This window comes from Dasypus novemcinctus, chromosome 6, assembly GCF_030445035.2.
Source record: "Dasypus novemcinctus isolate mDasNov1 chromosome 6, mDasNov1.1.hap2, whole genome shotgun sequence".
Lineage (NCBI taxonomy): Eukaryota > Metazoa > Chordata > Mammalia > Cingulata > Dasypodidae > Dasypus > Dasypus novemcinctus.
The window spans coordinates 25,046,255-25,069,715 of record NC_080678.1 but is presented as its reverse complement, the minus strand read 5'-3'; the positions used below and the strand labels follow the sequence as shown (position 1 = coordinate 25,069,715).

The 23,461-nt window shown below is 44.9% G+C and overlaps 1 protein-coding gene across 37 annotated transcripts in view; it reads left to right on the top strand.

Annotated features, from left to right (window-relative positions):
• TCF7L2 (transcription factor 7 like 2) overlaps positions 1–23,461 on the top strand; it is a 190,788-nt gene that overhangs the window by 102,091 nt on the left and 65,236 nt on the right. For 12 of the 37 annotated variants that reach the window (XM_058298382.2, XM_071215663.1, XM_058298386.2 and 9 more), the window contains one exon: positions 16,191–16,334. The exons of 23 other annotated variants lie outside the window; for them this stretch is intronic. In XM_058298382.2, coding sequence (XP_058154365.1) covers positions 16,191–16,334 — 144 coding nt within the window. The remainder of the gene's footprint in view (positions 1–16,190; positions 16,335–23,461) is intronic. 2 more of the 37 variants (XM_058298406.2, XM_058298379.2) reach the window with 1 other exon arrangement.

Here is a 23,461-nt window from a genome sequence, read left to right as displayed (position 1 = left end):
TTTTAGAGTGTAGATGGTATGTGTTCTATTACACCTTTTTTTTTTTTTTAAGATTTATTTATTTATTTCTCTCCCCTTCCCCGTCCCATTTGTCTGTTCTCTGTGTCTATTTGCTGCGTTTTCTTCTTTGTCTGCTTTTGTTGTAGTCAGCGGCTCGGGAATCTGTGTTTCTTTTGGTTGCGTCATCTTGTTGTGTCAGCTCTCCGTGTGTGCGGTGCCATTCCTGGGCAGGCTGCACTTTCTTTTGCGCTGGGTGGCTTTCCCTACGGGGTGCACTCCTTGCTCATGGGGCTCCCCTGCGTGGGGGACACCCCTGCGTGGCACGGCACTCCTTGTGTGCATCAGCACTGCGCGTAGGCCAGCTCCACACAATTCGAGGAGGCCCGGGGTTTTGAACTGCCATGTGGTAGACGGACGCCCTATCCACTGGGCCAAATCCGCTTCCCTATTACATCTTATAATAGAATTGTGGAGGGGGTAGGTGGGCTGTGGGAAATACACGTACACACAGACACACCCACATGCCTCAAGGAGCCCACATTTAATAATTTTGGTGCTTATTTGGTAGAAGGGGCTTTTTGATGTTTGCAATAACTTAAGAGTACATATGAATGTGCACATGCTTATTTTGGTAACAACATGGTGAAAGCTCTAAATGCCAATTAAGGACTCCGTGAATGCCCCAGGGCCCTATTCCTGGGCAGAGGGATTTAGTAGGAAAGATTATCAGTGATCTAGTCTTATAGAGGAAAAGGCCAGCCAAGGTTTCAGAGCCATCGAGGCCTAGCTTTTTGGCCCCATTCCTTACTACCTTTGTGATTTGGGAAAAGAACTTAATCTGGAAGTCCCTCCCCCTCTCTTTAAAACATAAAAAATTCCTGTAATGAAACTCAGAATCCCAGCCTGAATAAAGCTAAACAGAAAAGAGGGGAAGTTTGTTGACTTTTGACTCCACAACCAGTTTTTGGGAATGGCAGAGGTGGAGTGTGCCTTGGAGAGGAGACTTCTGAATTGCTGTCACCGTCGGGGTCTGCCTGTGAGTGGCTGTGTGTGCTTTCTCTCCCCTAGTCGTTCTTTCCCGCTGCTGCAGTTTTTAGGTAGGAGGGTCTGGAGGACGGGCAGTGTCACGGGCTTTCATCCTGAGCTGGAGGCTGACAGTGCTCCTGCCCCAGCCTCACTAAGAAAATTCTGGGGCAGGATTCTAATTGGCCTGGCTTATCATCTCTGGAGTAATCAGTATGGCCAGAAAGGAGGAATCATGTAGGAAGATGGCAGCTCCCATTTGGATCACATGATTGGGTGGTGTTGAAGAGATCGTGGGGAGTTGGCGTAGGGGGAGCAGAGTTAGCCTTTTAAAAAAATAATTAAATCGTTTTTTGCATTAAACGAGCAGTATAAAGTTCTTAGCACTTTGCCTGACACCTAATAGTTGCACAGTCTTAGTTTCCTCCCTTCCTGGTAAAGGAGACCATGAGGGCCAGCTATTTTATGCTAAGAACCTGTCTTAGTTCCCATAGAATTGCAGAGTAACCCTGGGCATCTTCCCTTCCTTTGCTGTGGCCTAGCTGCTGGATGGGGTAAGGCCTTCTGACAGCGGAGAGCCTGCAGGGATGGTTAAACAGGATGCTTTTAGGACATGACCTTGCAGATACAGTTTTCTTAGAGTTCCTAAACTTTGGGGCAGGTGGAACTGTTCTTTTTTTAAAGTTGGTCAAAGTCCCTATTGATTGTGAGGAAAGAATGCTGTAACAAAGCACAGGGGACCTGGGTGTAAAGATGTCAGTCTGTCTGTTCTGTCTGGGAACCAGCCTTTCTCTCTGAGCCTTCCGCCCTTCCCTACAGAAGGCTGCAAGAAGAGGACCTGTCCTGTCACAGGCCTACTGTGTGCCAGGTATTGCACTAAGCTCTTTACCACTCTAAATTTAATCCCTTAGGGCATTTATGGGTACATGCTATTATCGGCCCCATGTGTGGAACCTTCAGTCTGAAGCGGATTAATAGCTTACCCAAATACTTTCTAAGGACCTCCCAGATGATCTTTACTGTCAGTCCAAGAGATAATATTTAAAAGTACCTCTCCACTCATTGAGGTCAAAAACTCTTGTTTGCTATGACCAAAGAGACAAACTCATAAAAATAAAACAACAGCTTAATTGAGATATAGTTCATATACCATTCAACTCACCTAGTTACAAGCATGCAATTCAGTGGTTTTTACTGTGTTCACAGGCTGTGCAACTACCAGCACAATTTTAGCACATTTTCTTTACCTCAAACCCCCTGTATCCATTAGCAGTTACTTTCCCTCCCCCCCAGCCCCCTGGCACCCACTCATCTACTTAAAAAAATTTTTTTTATTAGAGAAGTTATAGGCTTATAGGAAAATCATGCAGAAAATGTAGTTCCCATATACCCCCATTATTAATACTTTGCGTTAATGCAATGCTTTTGTTAAAATTGATGAGAGAATATTATCATACTATTAACTACAGCCCATAGTTTACATTAGGGTTCACTATTTGTGTTATATGGGCCTATGGTTTGTTTGCTTGTTTTTTTTTTTTTTTTTTTTAATTTTTATTTCAGTAACATATGTACAACCTAAAATTTCCCCTTTTGGTCACATATAAGTATAAAATTAAAAGGTTTTAATTATATATAGATATATATTTTTAAAGATTTATTTATTTATCCCCCCCCCACCCGGGTTGTCTGTTCTCTGTGTCTATTTGCTGCGTTTTCTTCTTTGTCTGCTTCTGTTGTTGTCAGCGGCGCAGGAATCTGTGTTTCTTTTTGTTGTGTCATCTTGTGTGTCAGCTCTCTGTGTGTGTGGCGCCATTCCTGGGCAGGCTGCACTTTCTTCCGCGCTGGGCAGCTCTCCTTACGGGACGTACTCCTTGCGCATGGGGATCCCCTATGCAGGGGACACCCCTGCGTGGCATGGCACTCCTTGCGTGCATCAGCACTGCGCATGGGCCAACTCCACACGGGTCAAGGAGGCCCGGGGTTTAAACTGCGGACCTCCCATGTGGTAGACGGATGCCCTAACCACTAGGCTACTATAACCACCATCCATCATCAAAATCTTTCCACCTACCCCCACCCCCTAACAGAAAGTGTACCAATTAAGTATTAACTTCCCATCCCTACTCCCTTTCGACCCTTGGTATCCTGTATTCTAGTTTCTGACTCTCTGAATGTTCTCCTAATTATTTTATATCAGTGAGATCACACCAGTATCTGTCCCTTAGTGTCTGGCTTACTTCACTCAAGATATCTTCAAGGCTCGCCCATGTTGTTGCATGTATCCAAGTATACATACAGCATTCTCCATATAGATTTGCCTGTTCTGAACATTTCATGTAAACGTAGTCATATAATAAGCCTTTTGTGACTGGCTTCTTTCACTTAGCAAATTCAGGGGCTTTTGATGGAAAGTTGCCGAGCTGTCTTCATAGCCTTGGCCTTTGGTAATAGTGCCCTTTTGCTTCCTTCTCTTCTGCCTCACTACCCTATTTTCTAAAAGCCAGAAGCTAGAAAGCCCCAAGGTGGTGGCAAGTCTAAGTGAGACATGCTAGAATGAGTCGTAGAATGTGTGTTGGGTTTGACCTGGACCTGGAACTGGGGGATACGTCCTTAATACCTGGTGACTCCACTTGTGGTAAAGAGTGGGTTAAATGCTCTGGGAGGACATTGGGAAATGAGTGTTCCCTGGGCCCGGCTCCATGGGGAGTTCCTGTGTTGAGGGTACATGGGGCCTGGAAAGCTTGAGTATCTGTCTTTGTGATGCCAGAACAGACACGGAGATATGGTGCAGAGTCTCCTGACGCTAACCGGCCTCCAGGGGGGTTCAGGAAGCCTCTCCTTTTTTCTTCTTTATTCCCATCCCCCTTATCCCTAACCTCATTCCCCCCCCCCCCCCTTTTCTCCTCTAGTTTACCTCTGGAGGGAAGACCCCCCCCCCTTTTTTTTTTTTTTGCCATTTCTCTTCCGGGCTGCAGCTGTAGGGAATGTTATCAGTGTTGGGGCTGGGCATCGGACCAAACCCTGCTGGTGCCTGAACTGAAACTGAAGCCGAGCCCGAAACGGCAGGGCGGGTTTTGTGTAAACTGGCTGCCGCAGAGTTCCTTGGCCCATCCCGTGGAGATTTGTCCTCGCCAGCCTGGCACATTGGGGGCCCTGGCAGCCAGGATGGCTCAGACACCATCAGGCAGGTCATGTGGGTGCAGATCTGCAGGGGGCTTTTGCCCTCCCCCCCCTCAAATGCGTGGCTTCTTCTCCGTCAGGGGCTGGCTGGAGGAGGCCCCTGTTGGTGCACCCCCTATTCGGTAATGTTCCCCCAGGAGAATGACTTCAGTATTCAGGCAAATTGCTGTTACTCAATGGGCGAAAGTGCTTTTTAAATTACTCGCTTGTGTTTTAAGCTACTTAAATAAAAGGAGCCGGAACAAATGTTGTTCCTGCTTTGGAAACTGGTTGTGGAATATGAGAAATTTTTATTGGTGGTGAGAACAAGTGACTCTGTAGGATGCTCATAGGTTGGTTTTTGCCTTGATCTCTCTAGTGATCTGTTGTTTCTTGCCTGCCTTTTTGGAAAGGAAGGAAAGGGAAAGAGGCAGCATGATTCCCTGTATACGTCCCAGTAATGGTGTGAGGATTTGCATAGGGTCCGAGATCTTTCTTTTTCTTGGTAAAAATGTGAAGGCTGTGGGTTTCTGAGGTTTTGAAATTCAGGTGTTAAGTTAGGCTAAGTGATGAACCTGGCTCCTGAGCCAGAGTAGCTACACCGTTCATATACCCAGGGTGTGTGTGGCCCCTGGGGTGCTGGCACTAAGCCATATTTCCATACGGCCAAGCCAGGGAGAGGGGCGTGCTGTGTGTGTACATGGGTGTGTGAGAGAGTGAGAGAGAGAGGAGGGGGCGGGGGAGAGATGCAGGTGCATGGCCGGTAGACATCCTGCTTCATCCACCTGGCTGGCTCTTTGTAGTCTAGAACTTGACAGCAGCAGCGTTCTCATCTCCCTTCCATGTCGGGTTCCACAGAGGAGGAACCGCTCAGTTATCACCTCTTCCACCCGAAAGCCAGTGTTCAGATGATCACGAAAGTGTGTGGATTTACGTGGGTCACAGGAAGCACTCAACTCTCCCTTTGGAGCTGCTCCCACACCCCCATCCGTCCTGTGAGCCTCCCGACCTGCCAGCCTCGCGCGTGAGTCACTCGGCCAGACTGCCAGGCCCCGACGCCGGCCGCCCAGCCCTGGGACCTGGACGGCTCCCGGCGGGAGTCGCTGGCACCAGAGTCCAGAAAACAAACCACACCCTGGGTTGATGGCACGTTACAGCCTTTCTCCGCTCTGGCAGAGGCACCAGGGTCTCGCCCTGGGCCTGGGGCCCGGCCCCTCTGCGTCCGGGGCTGCTCCTGCCGCCGTGTTCTTGGCTGGTGAGCTGGCCTTGGCCTGCCGGCAAGGGCGTGCTTACTAAGCCTTGGTGGGTTAGCGGGCGGCTGGCTGACTAATGTGCCCAAGGTCAGTGGGGACACAGCGGGGGTGCCAGCCCCTCTCTCCCAGCACAACATCATTTGGATCTCTTACTCATACTCTATGCAGAATGGTCTGGAGTGGTGAGCTAGACTTGGGAGGCCTGTGGGGACATCCATGTCATCCTTGTATTTTGGTGCATTTCCTGATCTCTGTTGAGGACACCTGGGCATTTTTCATTTTGGATGTTGATGGTTTTGTTGCTGCTACAGTGATCTGGGTACCAGTCTGTGCCATTAGGAAGATTCTCCTACCTTTATTTTGATTCAGTGGTTTTCGGCGAGAGGTGGCTTTTCTCCCTGGAATATGTTTGGTAAAGTCTGGAGAAGTTTTTGATCATCACAACCAAGCAGGAGGTGCCCTGGCTCTACTGGGTAGAGGCATGGGACGGCCCCCCACCGTTGAGTCTTATCAAAATGTCAGGAGTGCCAAGGCTGAGAAATCCCCATTGAACCTAAGTGGTGTTTATTCAGCAGCCTTTACTTTTGAAACTAATAAAGAAGAGATGAAGATATAGGAGAAGCTATATTTTAAAATGAATGATATCCCAATTTGTGAATATGTTTTAGGTTGTTCATGTCATTTTTTATTTAAAATAAAAGTTCTTGGTGGGAGATACATTATTAATTACTTTATTTGCTTAAAAATCCTCATGGCTTATTAGGGCTTTATTTATTTATTTTTTAAGAAGAACAAATGATTAAAACTGTATAAACATGAGGATATGAAAGCTGTGATTCGTATGTTGTAAAAGATCTGTAATGCAGAGAAGGTCGCCTGTGAACTGCATTTTGTTTGCCATGATGCAGCGATGGGCTTAGATATCCCACCTTGTTAGCAGAAGAGTTAATGTGAAGTCATTTCACTTGACATTTTCAAATCCTAGTGTACTACTTTTCTTACAGTTATTTTTCTTTTCTTCTTTTTTAAAGGAGTGAAAGAGTTCTAACCCCAAATCATTTTGGTTTTTCCCAGAATGCAAATTTTTAATGTTTATTTTTCAAGGTAAAGCTTCTGATTACCTTCTAGGATTCACGTTTTACTTTCTAAATCCTATTCTTAAAAGGCACCTTCTATTACAGTACATCATAAATTTCGTGGCTCCTCTATGACATGTCTGGGGAAGTAAATGAAAGGTGTAAATTAAGAAAAGCAAGTGTTTGTGGTTCCCACTTTAACCTTTTGTTATGCTAAATGGCTTTATTGAAGAGGGCTGTCACTGCTCTTGAAAACTTGGGAAAATCTACAGCAAGCTGTGCCATTAGTTGCCTTTGGGAGCGTGGGATGTTTGATGTGAAAATTATATGGACACATCTAATTGGGTGTATTTTCACCCCACCAGATATCAGCTAAAGAGTTGACTCTTCTCCCTCTCCTGGTTTTTTATTATTTTTATTTTTTATTAAAGCTAAATTGTTTAACCTGAATTTCATGTTATTGTTAAGAATTGCAATCTAGTAATCCATGTGCCAATTTTCAATGCCTTGTTTAGTAGCCTCTCTATATAAACTTTTAGATTTCTGTTTATTATTCCCTGCCTGCTTTGGGGGATGATAAAGCCTGTGACACTCTAATTTACACTCTTCCTCTGTGTCCTGCAGAAACCAAGCCAGCAAGAGGAAAGAAAAGGAAGCTCTCTAGACCACGGCTTCTGTAAAATGGGAATAATAATTCTTGTCATGTCAGTTTTCCAGAGTTATGTACATTTCAAATAAAATGTATGTGGAATTCAAGTACTAAGCAGTTAAACAGAGATAAGACAGTGACAGTTATGCCAATGTAGACTTCAAAAAAATTTTTAATAACTTTATTCACATACCATACAATTCACCCATTTAAAGTATTGAATTCAGTGATTATTTAGTATATTCACAGAGTTGTGCAGTTATCACCACATTCCAGCCCCATTTCCTTCGAGCCCCTTTAGCTTAAGGCAACCAACCACTGCTCTATTTGCTCTCTCTATGAATTTGCCTATTCTGGACATTTCACATAAGTGGAATCATATATCATGTGGCCTTTTATGATTGGCTTCTTTCATGTAGCATAATGTTTTCAAGATTCATTCATGTTGTTGCATATATTGGTACTTCATTCCTTTTTAATGGCTGCATAATATTCTGTTGTATGGATATACCACATTTTATTTATCCACTCATCAGTTGATGACAAACTTCAGAATTTAAAAAATATTAAGACCATATTTGTTTTAATTTTCAAAAATCTACCTTCCCCCTTTATTGGAAGTTAAATGCTCTTATGGTAAATTCTCTTAAGGGGCAAAGCTTTCCAAGTCCATGAATGGTCCACTTAATTCATTCCTCCATGGAATCGGTACCAAACATTGGATAGTTTGTTTGGACACTGTGTCTCTCTGAAGCATTAAAGACTTTTAATCTATAAAACTAACAATATTTCTAGTAGTTCTTTCTCTTGATTGCCTAGGAGAAATAAATTATCTTGAGTGACTCAAACAGGTCCCTGACTCGCGCTAACTCCTTTGGCTTCTTTTTCACTCTGGTGATAATCCTTGAAGCTGTGTAGTCAGTCAGATGACAACCAACAGATTGGGACCAGATAAGGTCTTTCCAGCCTGGAGAATCTTTTTGCTTTGCTTGCTGTGTGGTTTGTTTGTTCTGTACTGTTTTTGTTGTTGTTCTTACCTCTTGTAAAGTATTAAGAAGTCCAGGCATGTTTACATTCTGGAGATAGGAAAATTTATTTTGTCCTAATTTGCCATTCTGGCCCCTGCCTGGATCTGGCTGATGTAGTGGAAGGCAATTTCTCTATTCTGGGTAGACTCAGCTTTGCTCAGCTGCTTTATAATGAGTTCCTATCACTAATCATCAGATCTGTTTTTGGCATTAGGAGAAACTTTTTAAGGAAAACCTGATTTTTTTTTTTTTTTTTTGCTGCACATGTTAGAAATAGCAACTTGATTTTCACTTGCAGGAGCAGAGACCCCTTAACCATCTTTAAGAGAACCCCCAAAGCTTACGAGTTCTCTCAGAAACCTCTAAATATTGGAATGTGGGAGCTGTTACAATGGATTCTACACTTGGACAGATATCCATGTGCTTGTGAGAAGAAATGGGAGCAAGAAGAGTTGACTTTTAGCTCCAGTTCATGTGTGTGCTTTCTCTGTGTATAGATATAACACACACACACCAATTTTAGAGATCCCCCCCCCCCCCCAAGTCTCCTTTAATCTTCTATTTATTAACAAAGAAAATGGTTAAGGTAGAAGGAGGTAGCCAAGGTGTTGGGTAGTCCCTGGGATACTTTATCCCAGACTTCATACCCTTAAGCTTGATTCCAAATTTGACTTTTCAAGCCGAGAAACCTCAACTATGTATGATAGTACTGACTGACCCAGCCTTTTATTCTCTACCTTGAGCAAAGAAACTCTGCCTGTGCCACCTCACACACGGCCTAGACAAGAGCCAGTGTGGTTGCCCCATCACATGCTCGTTGACACAGTGGGGGACTTTCTGAGTAGGCTGATTGGCATTAGTGCGGGTTATGCAGGGCTGGCACAGTGGGGCCAAGTGACATTTTGGAACCAGTGGAGCTATTGAGTCTTTTGCCGTATTCTCATGTACTTCATTCCCGTTTCTAAATGCGATGGTGCCAAGATTGGTCCTGCCTGTGAGAGTCCACTGAGTCTTTTTGAATATTTATGTCCTTTCAGTGTGATTCCAGCTCTCCTTAACTCTGATGAGTACTTTTTGAAAACCGTTTTCAATTAAGTTTTTCATGTAGTTGGTTTAGTGTCTATGGTGCATCTCAACCATAAATTAGCCTTTCTTTGCACCATTATTCAGTTCTTGCACCGTGAAGACCCTCTGGAGTTTGATGTTGTCAGGAAACATATTAGCAGAAAAATGATATGTTATTATCTAAGGTTAGTAATTGGTTAGTAGAAATGAAAAAGGAGGAAATGTAATTGGGGCTCCTATGGCTAACAAGATGTGAATTATGAGAACATTTCCAGGAGAAATTTCAGGCCTGTTCTAGAAACCTGTTGTTGGCATTTTTAAACATTTGATACCCATTGATAGGGAGAAGTGTGCTGTTTAGCAACACAACTTTCTTTCTCAGAGCAAAGCAAGCTAAATTTCTTGGGGAATAATTAGATCCCCAGTACACCCAACCCTCTCTGCTGTCTTTACAACCTCTCATTCTCATTTTAGGCTGCTCACTGCCGTTCTGTAGGAGATGTGTTGGTTTTTGAAAGGATTGCCTAAGAGACACCAGAAGTCCAAATCAGATCCCATCCCTCTCTTGACCCTTTGATTCTGTTCAGTGCTGTTTATGGGGTGCGCAGGGGCATACAATGAATCAACCTTCCTTCCCAGAGGTTGGCTAAGGAGAAGGACTCTCCCTTTAGCAAGAAGCTTGGGAAAAGAACAGCATAACACCTACTCTATCAGCTCGATTCACAAAGCCTCCTGCAACCTCTAGTTCCTAGACCAGAACTTCGGCTGGAAGTTCTCCCACAGCAGTCTTTGATGGGTAAGGCCGATGGGCTCATATTTTATGCTTGGACATGCGAATCAGCTCTTATTCTCACAAAGTAATTGATGAGCATGCGTCTTCGTGAACTCACCGGCCGTTCGCTTGTCTGGAGAGATTACACTGTTAAGGACAGGGGCTCTCAGGTCCACGTGGAGGGCACCGGGAGACGCTTGACTTTGCACCTGCTGAGGTTACATTGGAACCTCGTCACTGTCACGGGAAGCAGCGTGGAGAGATGTGCGGGCAGCCAGAAAGCGTATGCATGTCCGAGGAATTAGGCTTGCCTCAAAAAGGACTTAATTTAGTTTCAAGCCATGTGTGTTAATATTAAGGTTATTAACTTTCATCCCCATAAAGCCTTGGCTTTCCCTTATAGAGAGCTAATTTAGTGTTGATATGAGTTTTAAAAAAAAATCACCTTTATTCAAAATTACCCAACTAACTTCAATTTATTTTTTACATTATTCCAAATTCATGTAAAAAAATCTATTCCTGCTTTTCTTTAGTTATTTGTGATTACATGATAAAATGTTTTATTTCCAACTTCTTAATATTTGATAGGCAGCATTTTTTTCTCATAGGAATGAAACAATTTGGCATTTGTAAAGTTTTTTTTTTTAAACCAATAAGCACCTTTTGGAATGATGTTGCAAATTAGTATGTATGATATATTATCCCTAAATTTAGTTTTCCTTTGCTATGTAGACCTTTTAATGCAAAGATGTATTTATTGTGCATGTGCAGCTTTTTTTTTTCTTTAATGGGGCCTTAGTGCAGCTGCAGTCAATAGACCTTTTTATTATATAATGACTTTGTCCAGAAATTCAGGTACATTGCAGCTGTACTTAGAGTGATTTGAGGAGCTAATGGAACCCCTTCTCTGCTTTTGTCTGCCCTGCAGGACAATAGCATGTTACAAGTGGGCAGAAGCCCTGGATATATCTAGCAGCCAGCTCCTTCAGGTGCAGTGAGAACCTGCGGCCCACGACAGTGGGGCGCACAGCTAGTTAGTGGGGCATGGCACTTTCACCGACGCTCCCCACCTGATTTGGGCTGCAGTGGAGGTGAGGTGAGCAGTGCTTTGTTGTAAAGGTGTAAGTGGAAGGACTGACGTTAGCGTTAGCCCCTTGTGCCTTCATTCTGTTTTGCCTACTTTTCGTCTCCTTTTCTCTTTCTCGCTGGGTTGAGTTCCTTCAGGGCCAACCTCGCCTTCATTTCTCTATCCCTCGAGCGCAGGGATGGCATTTCCTTTCACCTCTTGTCAACTCTGAGTGGGGTTCTGAGTGACCTTGCACCTTTGAGTGACCTTCCCTTGGTAAGGGAAGAGGGCGCTGTCCTGGGAAGTTGCGCATTTGCCGGTGCAGATGGCAGGGCCTCGTCCTCCACCTTTGAAGTTCCCATCTCCCTGTGCACGTGCATACAGACGTGCATGCGTGCACGTACACGCACCCTCACACCTTGTCGCAGTGCACACTTATTTTTGAAAAATATTAATGATGGAAAAAGGAATATACATTTGCTGCATCAGTGATGGCATACTGGTTTGGGGAAGAACTGGGCTTCTTTTTCATGATAAAGCAGTAACTTGTCTGGAGCCTGGATTAGACTGTTTCTTTGTATCTGTGTTAAGTTTTGCCAGCATATTTTAAATGTAATTAGTTCTCTTCAAAGTTACTTCACCTTCAGAGGTGAGAATTACCAGTGGAGCTTAAACCTAGATCAGCCTGACCTGGAAAGACTTTACCTCTATCTCCAGGGTTATATGTGTCTATGGAATTTTCTGTTTGTTTTGCTTGATTGTTTTTTGGTGTCCTGTTTTGTACACACAGGTGCATGTATATGTGAGTGAATGATGAAGAGAGAGGAGGATTTTCCCCTCTCACTAGTGTTTTAAAATGTGCTTTTGTCGTTTTACTATTTTACTTCCGTAGTGGAATCACCCTTGTCAGCCACCTTTTCTAAAATGGATTTCTTACTCCTCCAAAAATGTTGTATTTTCAAGATGAAATTCTTCATTATTATGTATAGAAGTCTGAACTGCTAGTTTTCAAACTCTAGGTTTTAGTTTCAACTCCACTCTAGCTGTGAAGTCCTGGCAGGATTAATTTTTTTAATACTCAGGATTAAGAAAAAAAAAAAAACCCATAAAGACAGACTTTAGATTAGGTGATTTCTAAGACCCAGTCCATTTTACCATTTTGATTTATTTCCGAGAGCCCAAATAACGTTCTTCCTCTTGCTGTCATAAAAGGCACAGCCCAAACTTTTCAGAGGTAAAATTGAGAGCTTTTGCCTTTTTCTTCTTGCCTAAGTAGTGGGTTCAGAGTTTTCCCAACAGCTAATAGCTATTGGCCAATTTTAAATTCAAAGCACATTATTTAATACAAAATCTTTCTCTGGAAGTGTTAGTATTTTTAGGAGGTTTTTTTTTTTCTTTTGGGGGGATGCTTTTCAGCTCCTCTATCAGGAGTTCTTAACCTTTTTTGCTCCACGGACCTTTTGCCAGTCAGGTTCAAATCCTCAACCCCTTACTAAGTCCACACTGTCCTGTGTATAGTTTAATAAACATATCACACCCATACCAACACGTCGCCACAAGAATAATGTTTTTTTGAATTTCAGTTCAAGCTCGCAGACCCCCTGAAATCTTTCTAGACCCCTAATTAAGGACCTCTATTCTCTATTCTTTTATTTTTCCTGAAAGGGCAGCTTTCTAGCTAATTCGTTTTTGTTTGAATAGTATTAAATTTTCAATATTGCTCTGGTACTTGGTGAAAGGGGCTGCCAGCACATAAAGAAACAAAATAGTAGAATACCCAAGTTTGCTGTGACTCTGTGAGTGGGGCATCTTGGTTCTTGATCCATGTGGCCATGTCCAGAACTGGTCAACACCACTGTCAGATGCTGAGCCACCAACGGAATCGAACCCACATCCCCCTCCTTCTTGGCTCCCCTCGACATTATACAGCCTCTTTCCTTCCCTTCCCCAGAAGAAATGCACCTCTTGAAATCCTCTTTGTGGCCGGCAGCCTTGTCGCAAATAGGCAGTGTGTCCAGAGAAAGCTGGGAGGCAGATTTTAGCCCTCAGTATATGCAGCCCCTACTTTCTGGATTTGGTGTGGTCATGGAGACAACATCTTAAAGTAGGGCAGTGCGGCGTTGAGGGGTTCTTGTGGCAGTTCTGGCAGGGGCCTGGTTGCTGAAGGGGGACCCACCGCTTTCCCAGAGACGGGGCCAAGCTACATTCATTCTTATTTCAGAAAGTACCAAATGCCTATAGTACGTTGCCTTGTAATAACCCCTGCATCATGCCAGGAGAATGGAATTCACGAGGGCTTCATTTATCTTTTCCAGCTTTTTTCTACATTTTCACTTGATTCATGGCTGGGCACTTACTGAGGTTGGTTTGACTACGGTAACCAGAACATTCTAGTCAGAATACCTCTGTCCTCAAACCCTGAGCAAAATGAGTTTACTGACCCATGACTGAAAAGTCCAGAGGCAGCAGGCAGCAGGCTTGGCTGGATCCAGTTGCCCGGATACCAGGCTCTTGGCTCCGCTTTCCTCCAGCCTGGCTTCCTTGCATAGAGGCGGGTTCAAGTGCAGAGAGCTCCGACCTTCTCCCGCAAGCCTGCGGCCTCTCTTCTGAACGAGGGTCCCTGGACAGGCATTGCAGGTTGCTGAGTGGGCCTGCACTGAGGGATCCTGCTCTCCCCTGGAGCTGGAATGGGGTCCACTCTGCTTGAACCACATAAATTGAGAGGGTGAGGGGCTCCCAAAGAAATTCAGATTACCATTACCAGAAAGAGCATGATTGGATGCTGAGCAGAAAAATCAGCACATGATTACTTCCTAATCTTTAGCTTCCATCCAAGAATTTTGTACTTGGTAGGAGAGACTCAGTCATGTTATCTTCTCGTAGTACAAAGTTATTTTATATTTGGGTATACATTTCAATTTATTTATAGGACATCTTGTGTGCCTCCCCACCAAATTGGAGGTGGCTTACAAAACTGTCTATTATGCAAAAAAGGTTGGCAACAAATAGGTAAGAAAATAAAAATAAAGAGAAAATCAGAGTAGGGTCATAAAATAAGATGGAGTAAGGCTAGTCCCACAGACTCAAAGCTGGTAGCTCCTGAAGGGTTGGTAGAAGTGACCTGCAAATTTGACTGAGCTTTCCAGCCATGGAAGAATATCTGGATTTACCTGGAGGGTGTGTGCGTGTATGTGTGTATATGTGTGTCACATTGCTCATAAGCCACAATCCCCTGTAGGAGTGGAGGCCTTGAGGAAACATCTCTGGGATGACAATAAAGGTGATGTTGTCTATGATAACCCTAGATGCATTTCTTTTCCAAACTCCTTTTTTGGGGGTACTTCCCCTTGGGAAACTTGCCTCTTTGCTCTCAGCATTGTGTTAGGAAACAAAGCAAGTAAGCAGACAAGGATTAAACCCCCATATTTCTGGGCTCCTTCCAGAAACAACTGGCTAGCCATGTCACCTTTGGTGGGGCCACTGAGGTGAGTCACTACTGTGACAAGGCAAAATGGGACCGCTGTCCTCGTAAAGTTGGGCTAATCTCTCAAATGGACTCATGCTTGCCGAATGACTCATTCCTGTTTACAAGTGATCAATGTGGAGAAATGCAGGGAGGGAGCTTGTGCTTCCCAGATGGGGAGACCAGAGACTCCGGGGTTGGGGAACCAGTACTTGCACTGGTACCCAGCTGCCTTCCTGGGTGTAGAGGTCCGGGTGTCCAGCCATGGTAGCCTTCAAAGTCCAGACATGGGGTTGGCTGCAGCATGGCATCAGTTTGTGGGCAGCGAGGCCCCCTCTCATTATGGGAGGTCATTTTGTGTTTGGATGGTTTTAAGCCACCTGGGTAAACTCGTGGCCTGTGGGAAGATCAGGTACTGTAGTAACCATATAAAGCATTTTCTAAATGTGGCTCCATTTTACAGATTTGCCCTGTATTTTCATTGATTTCCTACCCACTGTGCTCAAACTGATATTTAGTGAAAATCAGGACATAAAATACCGGGTCTTATGCTCAATCTTATATTCTTAGTGCTAAATTGTTATTCAGGATGAAGGAGGGTGAATAAATCGTTCATGGAATTTTCTTTTATAAACTTTAGAAAATCTTGAGCATAGAAGGTATACACCCTGTATGATGAGCCTGAAAGGTACAGTCTTTTTCTTAAGACATTTAGAATCGATAATTCTTTGTTGTGACATAGCCCTTCTTCTGACCCTGGGTCTTTCTTTACATCCCTAAATTCTCCACCCAGTGTGTAGAGCTTACTAAACACTTGGGCAGCAGACGAGTCGACATAGCAGCCACTTGCACGGCCGCCCGAGACCTGGTCCATATTCCCCCTGTGCCATTTACTAGCTGTGTGACCTTGGGCATGCTCCTTAACTTCTCTGAGTCAGTTTCCTCCTCTGTGAAACAGCATGATCACACATACCCACCTCCCAGGGTGGTTGTGACGTTTAGTGGAAAAACACGCGCACTCCTGTCCCAGGCCCTCAGTGGAGGGGGCAGCTGGTAAACAGGAGCTGCCCTCGCTGTGGGAGGGCCCTGGTTTGGTTGACATTGACGTCATCACGCCTTCTGGCGAGGGGTCCAGGGATGTAAGGATAGTGGCTTCTCTCAAAAAGATTGCAGTCGGGCAGGCAGAGCCCCAAACAGCTCTGGTATTGGGTAGAGCCAAATGTCACTGCATTTTTGTAGGGCCAAAATATCAGCAATTTCATATGGTTTCAAACTAATAGAAGATTCAGTCAGGTAAGTTGAGAGAGAAAAAGAGAGTTAGCACTTTATCTGCTCTCTGGAGGCTCAGAGGAAGAAACGACGTCATCCTTTGGGGGGTGATGGGTAGGGGTGGAACGATGCAACAGAAAGGCAACCAGGAGAGGCTGCTTGGAGGAGGATGTTCTAGTTATGTCACCAGAGGGGATCCTGAGCTGGAAGGCAGGGAGGTGGAAGAGTTCTGGGTTTTGGGAGCCGGAATCCTCCTAGTTTGGAGCGCATAGAGGAAGCGTGGGTTAAGGTACAGGTCAGGCTGGGGGTCATGCGTCCCCCCCTCCCTCCCAAGCCTCACTGTGTTCCCCTTTTTTCCTGGCAGCAGTGCCCCCTCCCTTGCTGCACTCAGGGACATGACTGTCAGCACTTCTGCCCCCCCTCAGACTTCACTGTCAGCACTCAAGTCTTCAGGGACATGAAAAGGAGCCACTCCTTACAAAAGGTTGGGGAGCCCTGGTGTATGGAGGTAGGTCTCGGAGCAGAACGACGGTATGAGATGAGCTAGTTCTGGAATGAAACCACCACCCAAAGTTCGCCTGGTGCCGGGGCAGGGCCCATCCGCCATGACGCGCCCGTGCCCGCGGGGCCACGCGGAGTGCCGGGTGCCGTGATGTCTGCGTGTACTGACCACTGATAGGGATATCATGTCCATAAACGGGCCGGTTTACGAGGGGAGGGGGAGGGCGGTGCTCCCTGGCTCCCCGCCACGGCCGGATGATCCGGTGTCACGGATGGCTTCCGGGAGCCTGACGGACAGCACGGGCTCCCGTCAGACTTGGCCCCTAGGAAGAGTTCCCTGGGACTCTTCACTGCTCCCACTGGGAGAGAAGCTTTAACTTAAACTTTGCCTTTGTTTCTCCTAGTAGTTTAGGACTTGGCAAATTTCCTTTGAAAATTCAGGGTGCCGAGAATCCTCACTCCTCTCCCCGAGGCTGACGTGAGTGGCTTCTCCACAGACGTTGCTCTCCAAGGACAGGAGGCGTTGTTGATTTCCTTTAAGTAATTCAGTGGAAGGTCAGCACCTCACACTGCTCAGTGCTTGGGAGTGATGGTTCTTGTCAAATTAGTCGTTCAGAAGAATAAAGAGGATTCAGAACATACTTTTACCTTCAGAAAAGAAGTCAATGCAGATAAAATTTTTTAAAGTAACTCTTGACTTAAACAGCAAATGTTAGTACTAGTCCTAGCATTTTTTAAAAAAGAGAAGTGAATATTTAGGAGCAAATTAATAAAGCCGCTGTCTTTTAGAAACATTTATTGTGGACCTAATATGTGCTCTGTGCAGTGCTATTTGCTAGGGCTATAGGGACAAAGCACTGTTCTTCTGACAGGCAAATGAATGTATTCATGAACACATGTGATGCTTTGAGAGAGAAGGCGGAATGAGACTTCTCTAAAAGCTTATTCTAATTTAAAAAGTGGTAAGTGGCCCTATAAGAGAGCTTGAGACATGTAGAAGAACATAGGGGAGAAAATGTAAACACCCAAACCCTTATCCACCTATGGATAATTTCTTAAAATTTGAGTAATTTCTCTCTCATATGCATAAACTTTCAACCTGTTTTTTTAAAAAATGGGATTGAACCTCACACCACTTTGCATTTTCTTGTCATTTGATGTAATTTCTGTGACTGGATTTTGGTTAAGATCCTCGTGTATTGGTGTCTTGTGGAAATCCTCTGGTCCACCCATTCCCCTTCAGCCAGATGTGAATAAAACTGAGAATGTTTCCAGGGCCTTTTGAGCTTCCTTCTTCTGGGGGCCCTGCCTGCTGCCTGTCCTGGATTACCTGGGCTGGAGGTCCTGCCTGGGGTGACAGCAAGGAGAGCGGCGGCCTGATGGGAGCCTTTTCTCAGCAGCTCCTTCCTGGTCGAGCTTCCAATAAACCCAGCTATTTATTCTGTCTGTGATAAGGCCCTTCTGAACACAGCCATTCCTCCACAAGGACCCGGCAGGCGGTGACTCACTGATCTTTGTTGGAGTTATGAGGTAGATAAAAGAGAACCAGGCACCCATTTGGAATATGAGGAAAATTAAATAGAAAGACCAAACTTCTCAGGAGGCGATTAAATCACTGCTCTCATTTTTCAGCCCCCTTTCCAGTGAAGGAATATCACCTGTGCAAGTGTCCATTTATCATGTTTCTGGGTTTGGGTCTTCATCCATAAATTGTGAATAGGTTAGGCACAACGATACCACTTACGGGAACTTGGGCAAGTTACCCAACCGCTCCGTGCCTCAGTTTCCCATCAGTGAAGGAGGATTTCCCACGGACGGTTTTGAGCATCAGATGGGTTAACGTTGGAAAAGCCAGGTGCTCTGCGAGAGGAGCAGGTGCACCCAGTCCAATGCAGTGCGCCAAGCAGGATTCTTGGCAAAGCACCCCGATTAGCAGTGTGTCAGTGGGACGGGCCAGTCGCCACTGTGGTAGCTCAATTTATGCACATGTTTCCATATAGCTTTTCACAGAAATGAGTTATGTAAGGCTCATAGTATTTACTGCTTCAAGAATTGGGGCAGAGTATGAGAATCTCAATCCAAAGCCTGGGTGCTAGAAATGGCTCTGATTATCATAGTGGAAGCCACATATGATCTGCAGTTAGGAGAACTAGGTTTGAGTCCAATATCACATCATTTCTTTTGGGCAAGCTGTGTCACCCCTCAGCGATGCAGCTCCCTTACCTGTAGAAAGGATGGCAGCGGAATACCTTCCTGCTTTGCTGGTTTCTTAAGAGGATCCCTTGAAGAACCGGTCAAAGAATGACTAACCTCATGCTTCCTAGGTCCTGGCACTGTTGTAAGCAATTTGCTTATATTACCTTGCTAAAACCTTAAAACAACCCTAAGAGAAGGTGCTGTGGTTTTCCTCCCTTTGCAAATAAGGTAACTGAGGCACAGGGAAGTTAAGCAAGCTACTTAAGGCCACACAGCTGAGTGGTGGAGCTATAAAATTGCTATTAATGAAAGGCTATGTTCTGGAATTACCCATGGTTCAGGGCCTTCCACACCAACCACTTCCCACTTGATAACAGAATGCGCTCATTATGTTGAACATCTTGCCTTCTCAGGAGGCGGGAAGAAACTTCTAACTCAGGACAGCCCAAGTCCGATTGTACCTTACTAGCATCACTCAGGATGCCCTCTAGCCATTCATCTTTAACTTTCATTGTCCCTTCTCTTTCTCCTTGCCATTCAGCTTGATTCTAACCCTTTGGTCTCTGCTGGAGGGAATTAAGGTTGGTAGACCAGTTGAGCAAATATGACTAAGAAAGTCAGAAGTCAGGGCAAACCAGGGCACAGATGAGTCAGTACTTTCTAGTTAGCTATTCATGGACATTTTAAAGCTTACCGCACAGAGTCATTATATTGGGGCTATTAACATGTTTGATAGTGACAATAATAGGGCGTGACCCATGGCACAAACACATTCAGATAAGAATGAGCTTTTTCCTGTAATTCTTAGTCAATACCATTTTCACGGAAATACTAGCAAACAGACTTTTTTGAAGTTCCTTGTCCTAATCCTTCCCTTATTCCTTGTTTCTTTCCTCTTAAGGAGTACTACAGACTTTTCCTGATTGGTGGCTGGGAACTAGCAAGATGGGGCCCCCTCTGCTCCTTCTGATTTTTTTTTTTTTTTGGTTGACCTGTCCTTTTGCTAGTGTTGAGCCTGTTTTTAGACGTTTACAGCTCCTTTTCACTAAGGATGTGTGTCTGTCTTCCAGAGGGGGCACGTTATTGATGCTATTTGCTCATTAAAACTCTCAACTTATAAATTTAAGGAAAAAGAAACTTCTTCTAAATTTGCCAAACTAGATGCTTAGATGGGGAGTTAACTATTTTGGTGGGAGGAAATGAAACTTTTCTTAGGTTTATTAGACCACATCCTATAAATCTGTGGCTTAGTATATGTCTGATTCTAAACGGCATGGCATCAAGGCTGAAGTTTTATTTTTGCTTATTAGTCATTTGAAATAAATACAGATATTGCTTCATTTCCTGGGTACTTTATTTTCCAGTACATGTCATGTATGGAAAATCTGGGTTTATGCAACAAAGTGCATTAGAGAATTATTTGCTTTATAAAGCTTTTACATTATAACTTTGGATTACCAAGCATCCTGGTAAACTAGCATTTTTAATTAGTCTCCACCACCCCCAATTATTAAAATAATAAGCAGGGGAAGAAAGCACTAAAAATACCTCCCAGTGGCAGTTAATATTTTGACATATTTCCTTCTACTCTTTCAAGAATACATTTGAATCATTACTGAGCTCGTATTGTATCTACATTTGTTTCCTGCTTATTTTACATCTCTTGATAATAAAAAGTTTCATGTCCTATGAAGCCTCTTCACAGAACTTCTAATGGTTGCCCATTCTACAAGCAAACCATCATTCCAGTGCAAATGGTTAGGCTGTTTCCAAAGTTTTGCCGTTGCAGTGCAGTTACATATCACATGGGAGTAGGTAAAAAGTTGTGATAACAAAACGACTCCAGACATGCCATTCCATAATGTATATTATATTACATTCTGGAATGTAATATACACAATTTACAGAATATAATATACATGAGTGTCATGTACATGATTATGGAATATAATATACATGATTATGTGACTGATGGCTTTGCATGTACTGCCCTGGATAGTAATGTGCACTCAGACTGGCAAATTCATACAAACTCATATTCATTGGGTGGGATGGCAAGTGGGACCACACATATTACTATTATTTTTTTAAAGATAAAAAAATGTTACATTAAAAACATAAGAAGATCCCTTATACCCCCACTTCCCACCCTACCCCTGCCCCACTCTTCCCACATCACCAAATTCTTTCATCATTGTGGCACATTTATTGCATTTGATGAATACATTTTGGAGCACTGCTACACTGCATGGGTTATAGTTTACATTGTAGTTTACACTCTCTCCCAGTCCATTCAGTGGGTTATGGCAGGATATATAATGTCCTGCACCTGTCCCTACAGTATCATTCAGGACAACTCCAAGTCCTGAAAATGCCCCCACATCACACCTCTTCTTCCCTCTCTCTGCCCTCAGCAACTCCCATGGCCACTGTCTCCACATCAGTGATATGGTATTTCTCTTTCTTTCTTTCAGCCTCTACTTGCAAAGCTTATTTGTTGAATTCTTCTAGGTTAAATGAGCACATGAAGTTCCCCTGCTCATGTGTTAAATGAGCACATGAAGTTTATAACTGCTACGGTAGTACTCCACATCGGAATTTTTAATGCCTTCATGGGGCCACACTGCCAGCTCATTGTGAACATGATGTGCTTCCACCCTGATTATTAGAGCCCCCTCCGTAATCAAATCACACAGCGCTCATGGAGCTCCTCTATCAGTGAAACTAGGCCCAGAGAGAGAGCCACTGTCCTGAGCCAGTTTACCATGTTGTTTGCTATTCCTGGGACTGAAAGGTGATGTTATCAGGACCACTGTTCTTTTCACTTCTCTGCTTTTCGGCCAACTTGCAAAGCTGAGACACCACATAGGAAGCCCAGGCAGAGTAGGAGAAGGTTTTCTAAGGAGTTCCTCCATGTGGAAGGTGCTGAGAAGGCTCTTCTCTCTTGTGCCCAGCCTTATGGGCCTGCCAGTTCTCCACAGGCCATATTCCCAGCTCTGACCACTGTGGCTGCTTCCCTTTCCCCCACTCTTTGTGAGTCAACCTATTTTCTTTGTGTCTCGTGTGACAGAGGTCATGAGTAAAGAAGACTTGGACCTTTGTTCTGTGACCTGTTGTTCAACCACAGAGCTTATTGTTTTGCATCCTTCCCTTGGGTTGCCTTGTGAGGTGATGGGTCAGTTTTTAATAATTTTTGCCATGGGAGAGTATAAATTAACCAGGTAGTGTTTTATTTGTTCTAGGTCCCCTAAAATCGAATACTGTTCAGTGCTTGAAGAGACGGGTGGTCGCTTTTCATTGATGGTTTTGCTCAGTGGAATCTGTTACTCATTCTGTCTGTTGCTCTATGGGGACATTATGAGTCCCTTTAATGATGTCAGTGTGGTAGGTGGCTGGGATTTAGGAACAGAGAAGAACCATATTTCAGCCCAGATTCTGGAACTTAATTTACCCATTTTTAGTAAAGGCAGTTACTGTTAGGTGAGCAAAGTGCAAAATCGTAGTCTGTCCCTTCCTTATCGGAGCTGGTCCTGTGTGCCTTATTTGAAAGTCATGTATTGCATCAGCTGCTGCGAGTTTAGCAAGAGGTGACACTAGGGGCTACATCATCTTTCATCCTTTATTCTACACACCCTTCTGATTATCTCCTCTCTCATATACCTGTGAAAGCCCATTTCAAGGCTCTTTGCATTTAAGAATGCAGTAGTTTTAAACATTTTGTTTTGTCTGGGGGGGGGGGGGGGGGACTGTGGTTCAAGCTTTGGCTGCCCTTTCCATGGGCCAGTCTGTCCTCATCATTGTCTGGCCTCCACGCCTCAGGCTGGAAATGAGGAAGGCAGTTGGCTCTGTGCAGCCACACCGTTTCTAACTCTTTATTTCCCTTTTGGAGTACATGTGCTGGTCTGTGTGCACACATGCGCCTCCATGGCCCAGTCACCCGGAGCTCACTCCACAGTCAACCACTGCAGCCGAAGCAGCAAGAAAGAAAACTCTCCTCTGGTCTGGTCTAAGTAAGAGTGCAGTTGTATTCAGAGTAAAAGTTTCTGTTTCAGAAAAGCCAGTTCCTTCTGAGAATGGAGGACAAGGACACCAAAGAAAGGAGAAGTGAGAGTGAGAGGAGGTGGGAAGGAGCCGGGGCGACGGAGGGACACGCGGCCGCCCCGCTCGCTTTATTTCCCAACCACGCTGGTCACTTGGTCTGACCAGCTCTGCCACGGCCCCTGTGTCTCGGCCCTCCACCCTGGCGGTGGCCTCTTGCTGCCTAGGAAAACAGGGCTGGCAGGAGATGCTGTTGGGAGGAGCCTGAGCTACAGGGCTGGGGTGGCGGGGCCTCTCCGCAGTCTCCTGGTCTCCTTTTTAAAAAAATTATTATTATTTTATTTTTTTCTCCTCCCTCTCCATTCCCCTCTCCCTTCCCTTTTCCCTCTTCTTCTCCCCCCTCCCCCCCAGTTGTCTGCTCTCTGTGTCCATTCGCTGTGTGTTCTTCTGTGACCGCTTCTATCCCTATCAGGGGCACCGGAAATCTGTGTTTCTTTTTGTTGCATCATCTTGCTGCGTCAGCTCTCCGTGTGTGCAGCGCCATTCCTGGGCAGGCTGCACTTTCTTGCACCCTGGGCGGCTCTCCTTACGGGGCGCTCCTTGCGCGTGGGGCTCCCCTACGCTGGGGACACCCCTGCGTGGTAGGGCACTCCTTGTGCGCATCAGCACTGCGCATGGGCCAGCTCCACATGGGTCGAGGAGGCCCGAGATTTGAACCGCGGACCTCCCATGTGGTAGACGGACGCCCTATCCTTTGGGCCAAGTTGCTTCCCTCCTGGTCTCCTTTCTCGTTGAGCCCACTTCCTGCCTGCTGGGTTCCTGACAAGCCTTGTGTTTTGCCAGGGGCACAACCAGGCAGGTGAGCAGTCCCTACTCTTCCCTGGGGAAACGAGAAACCCC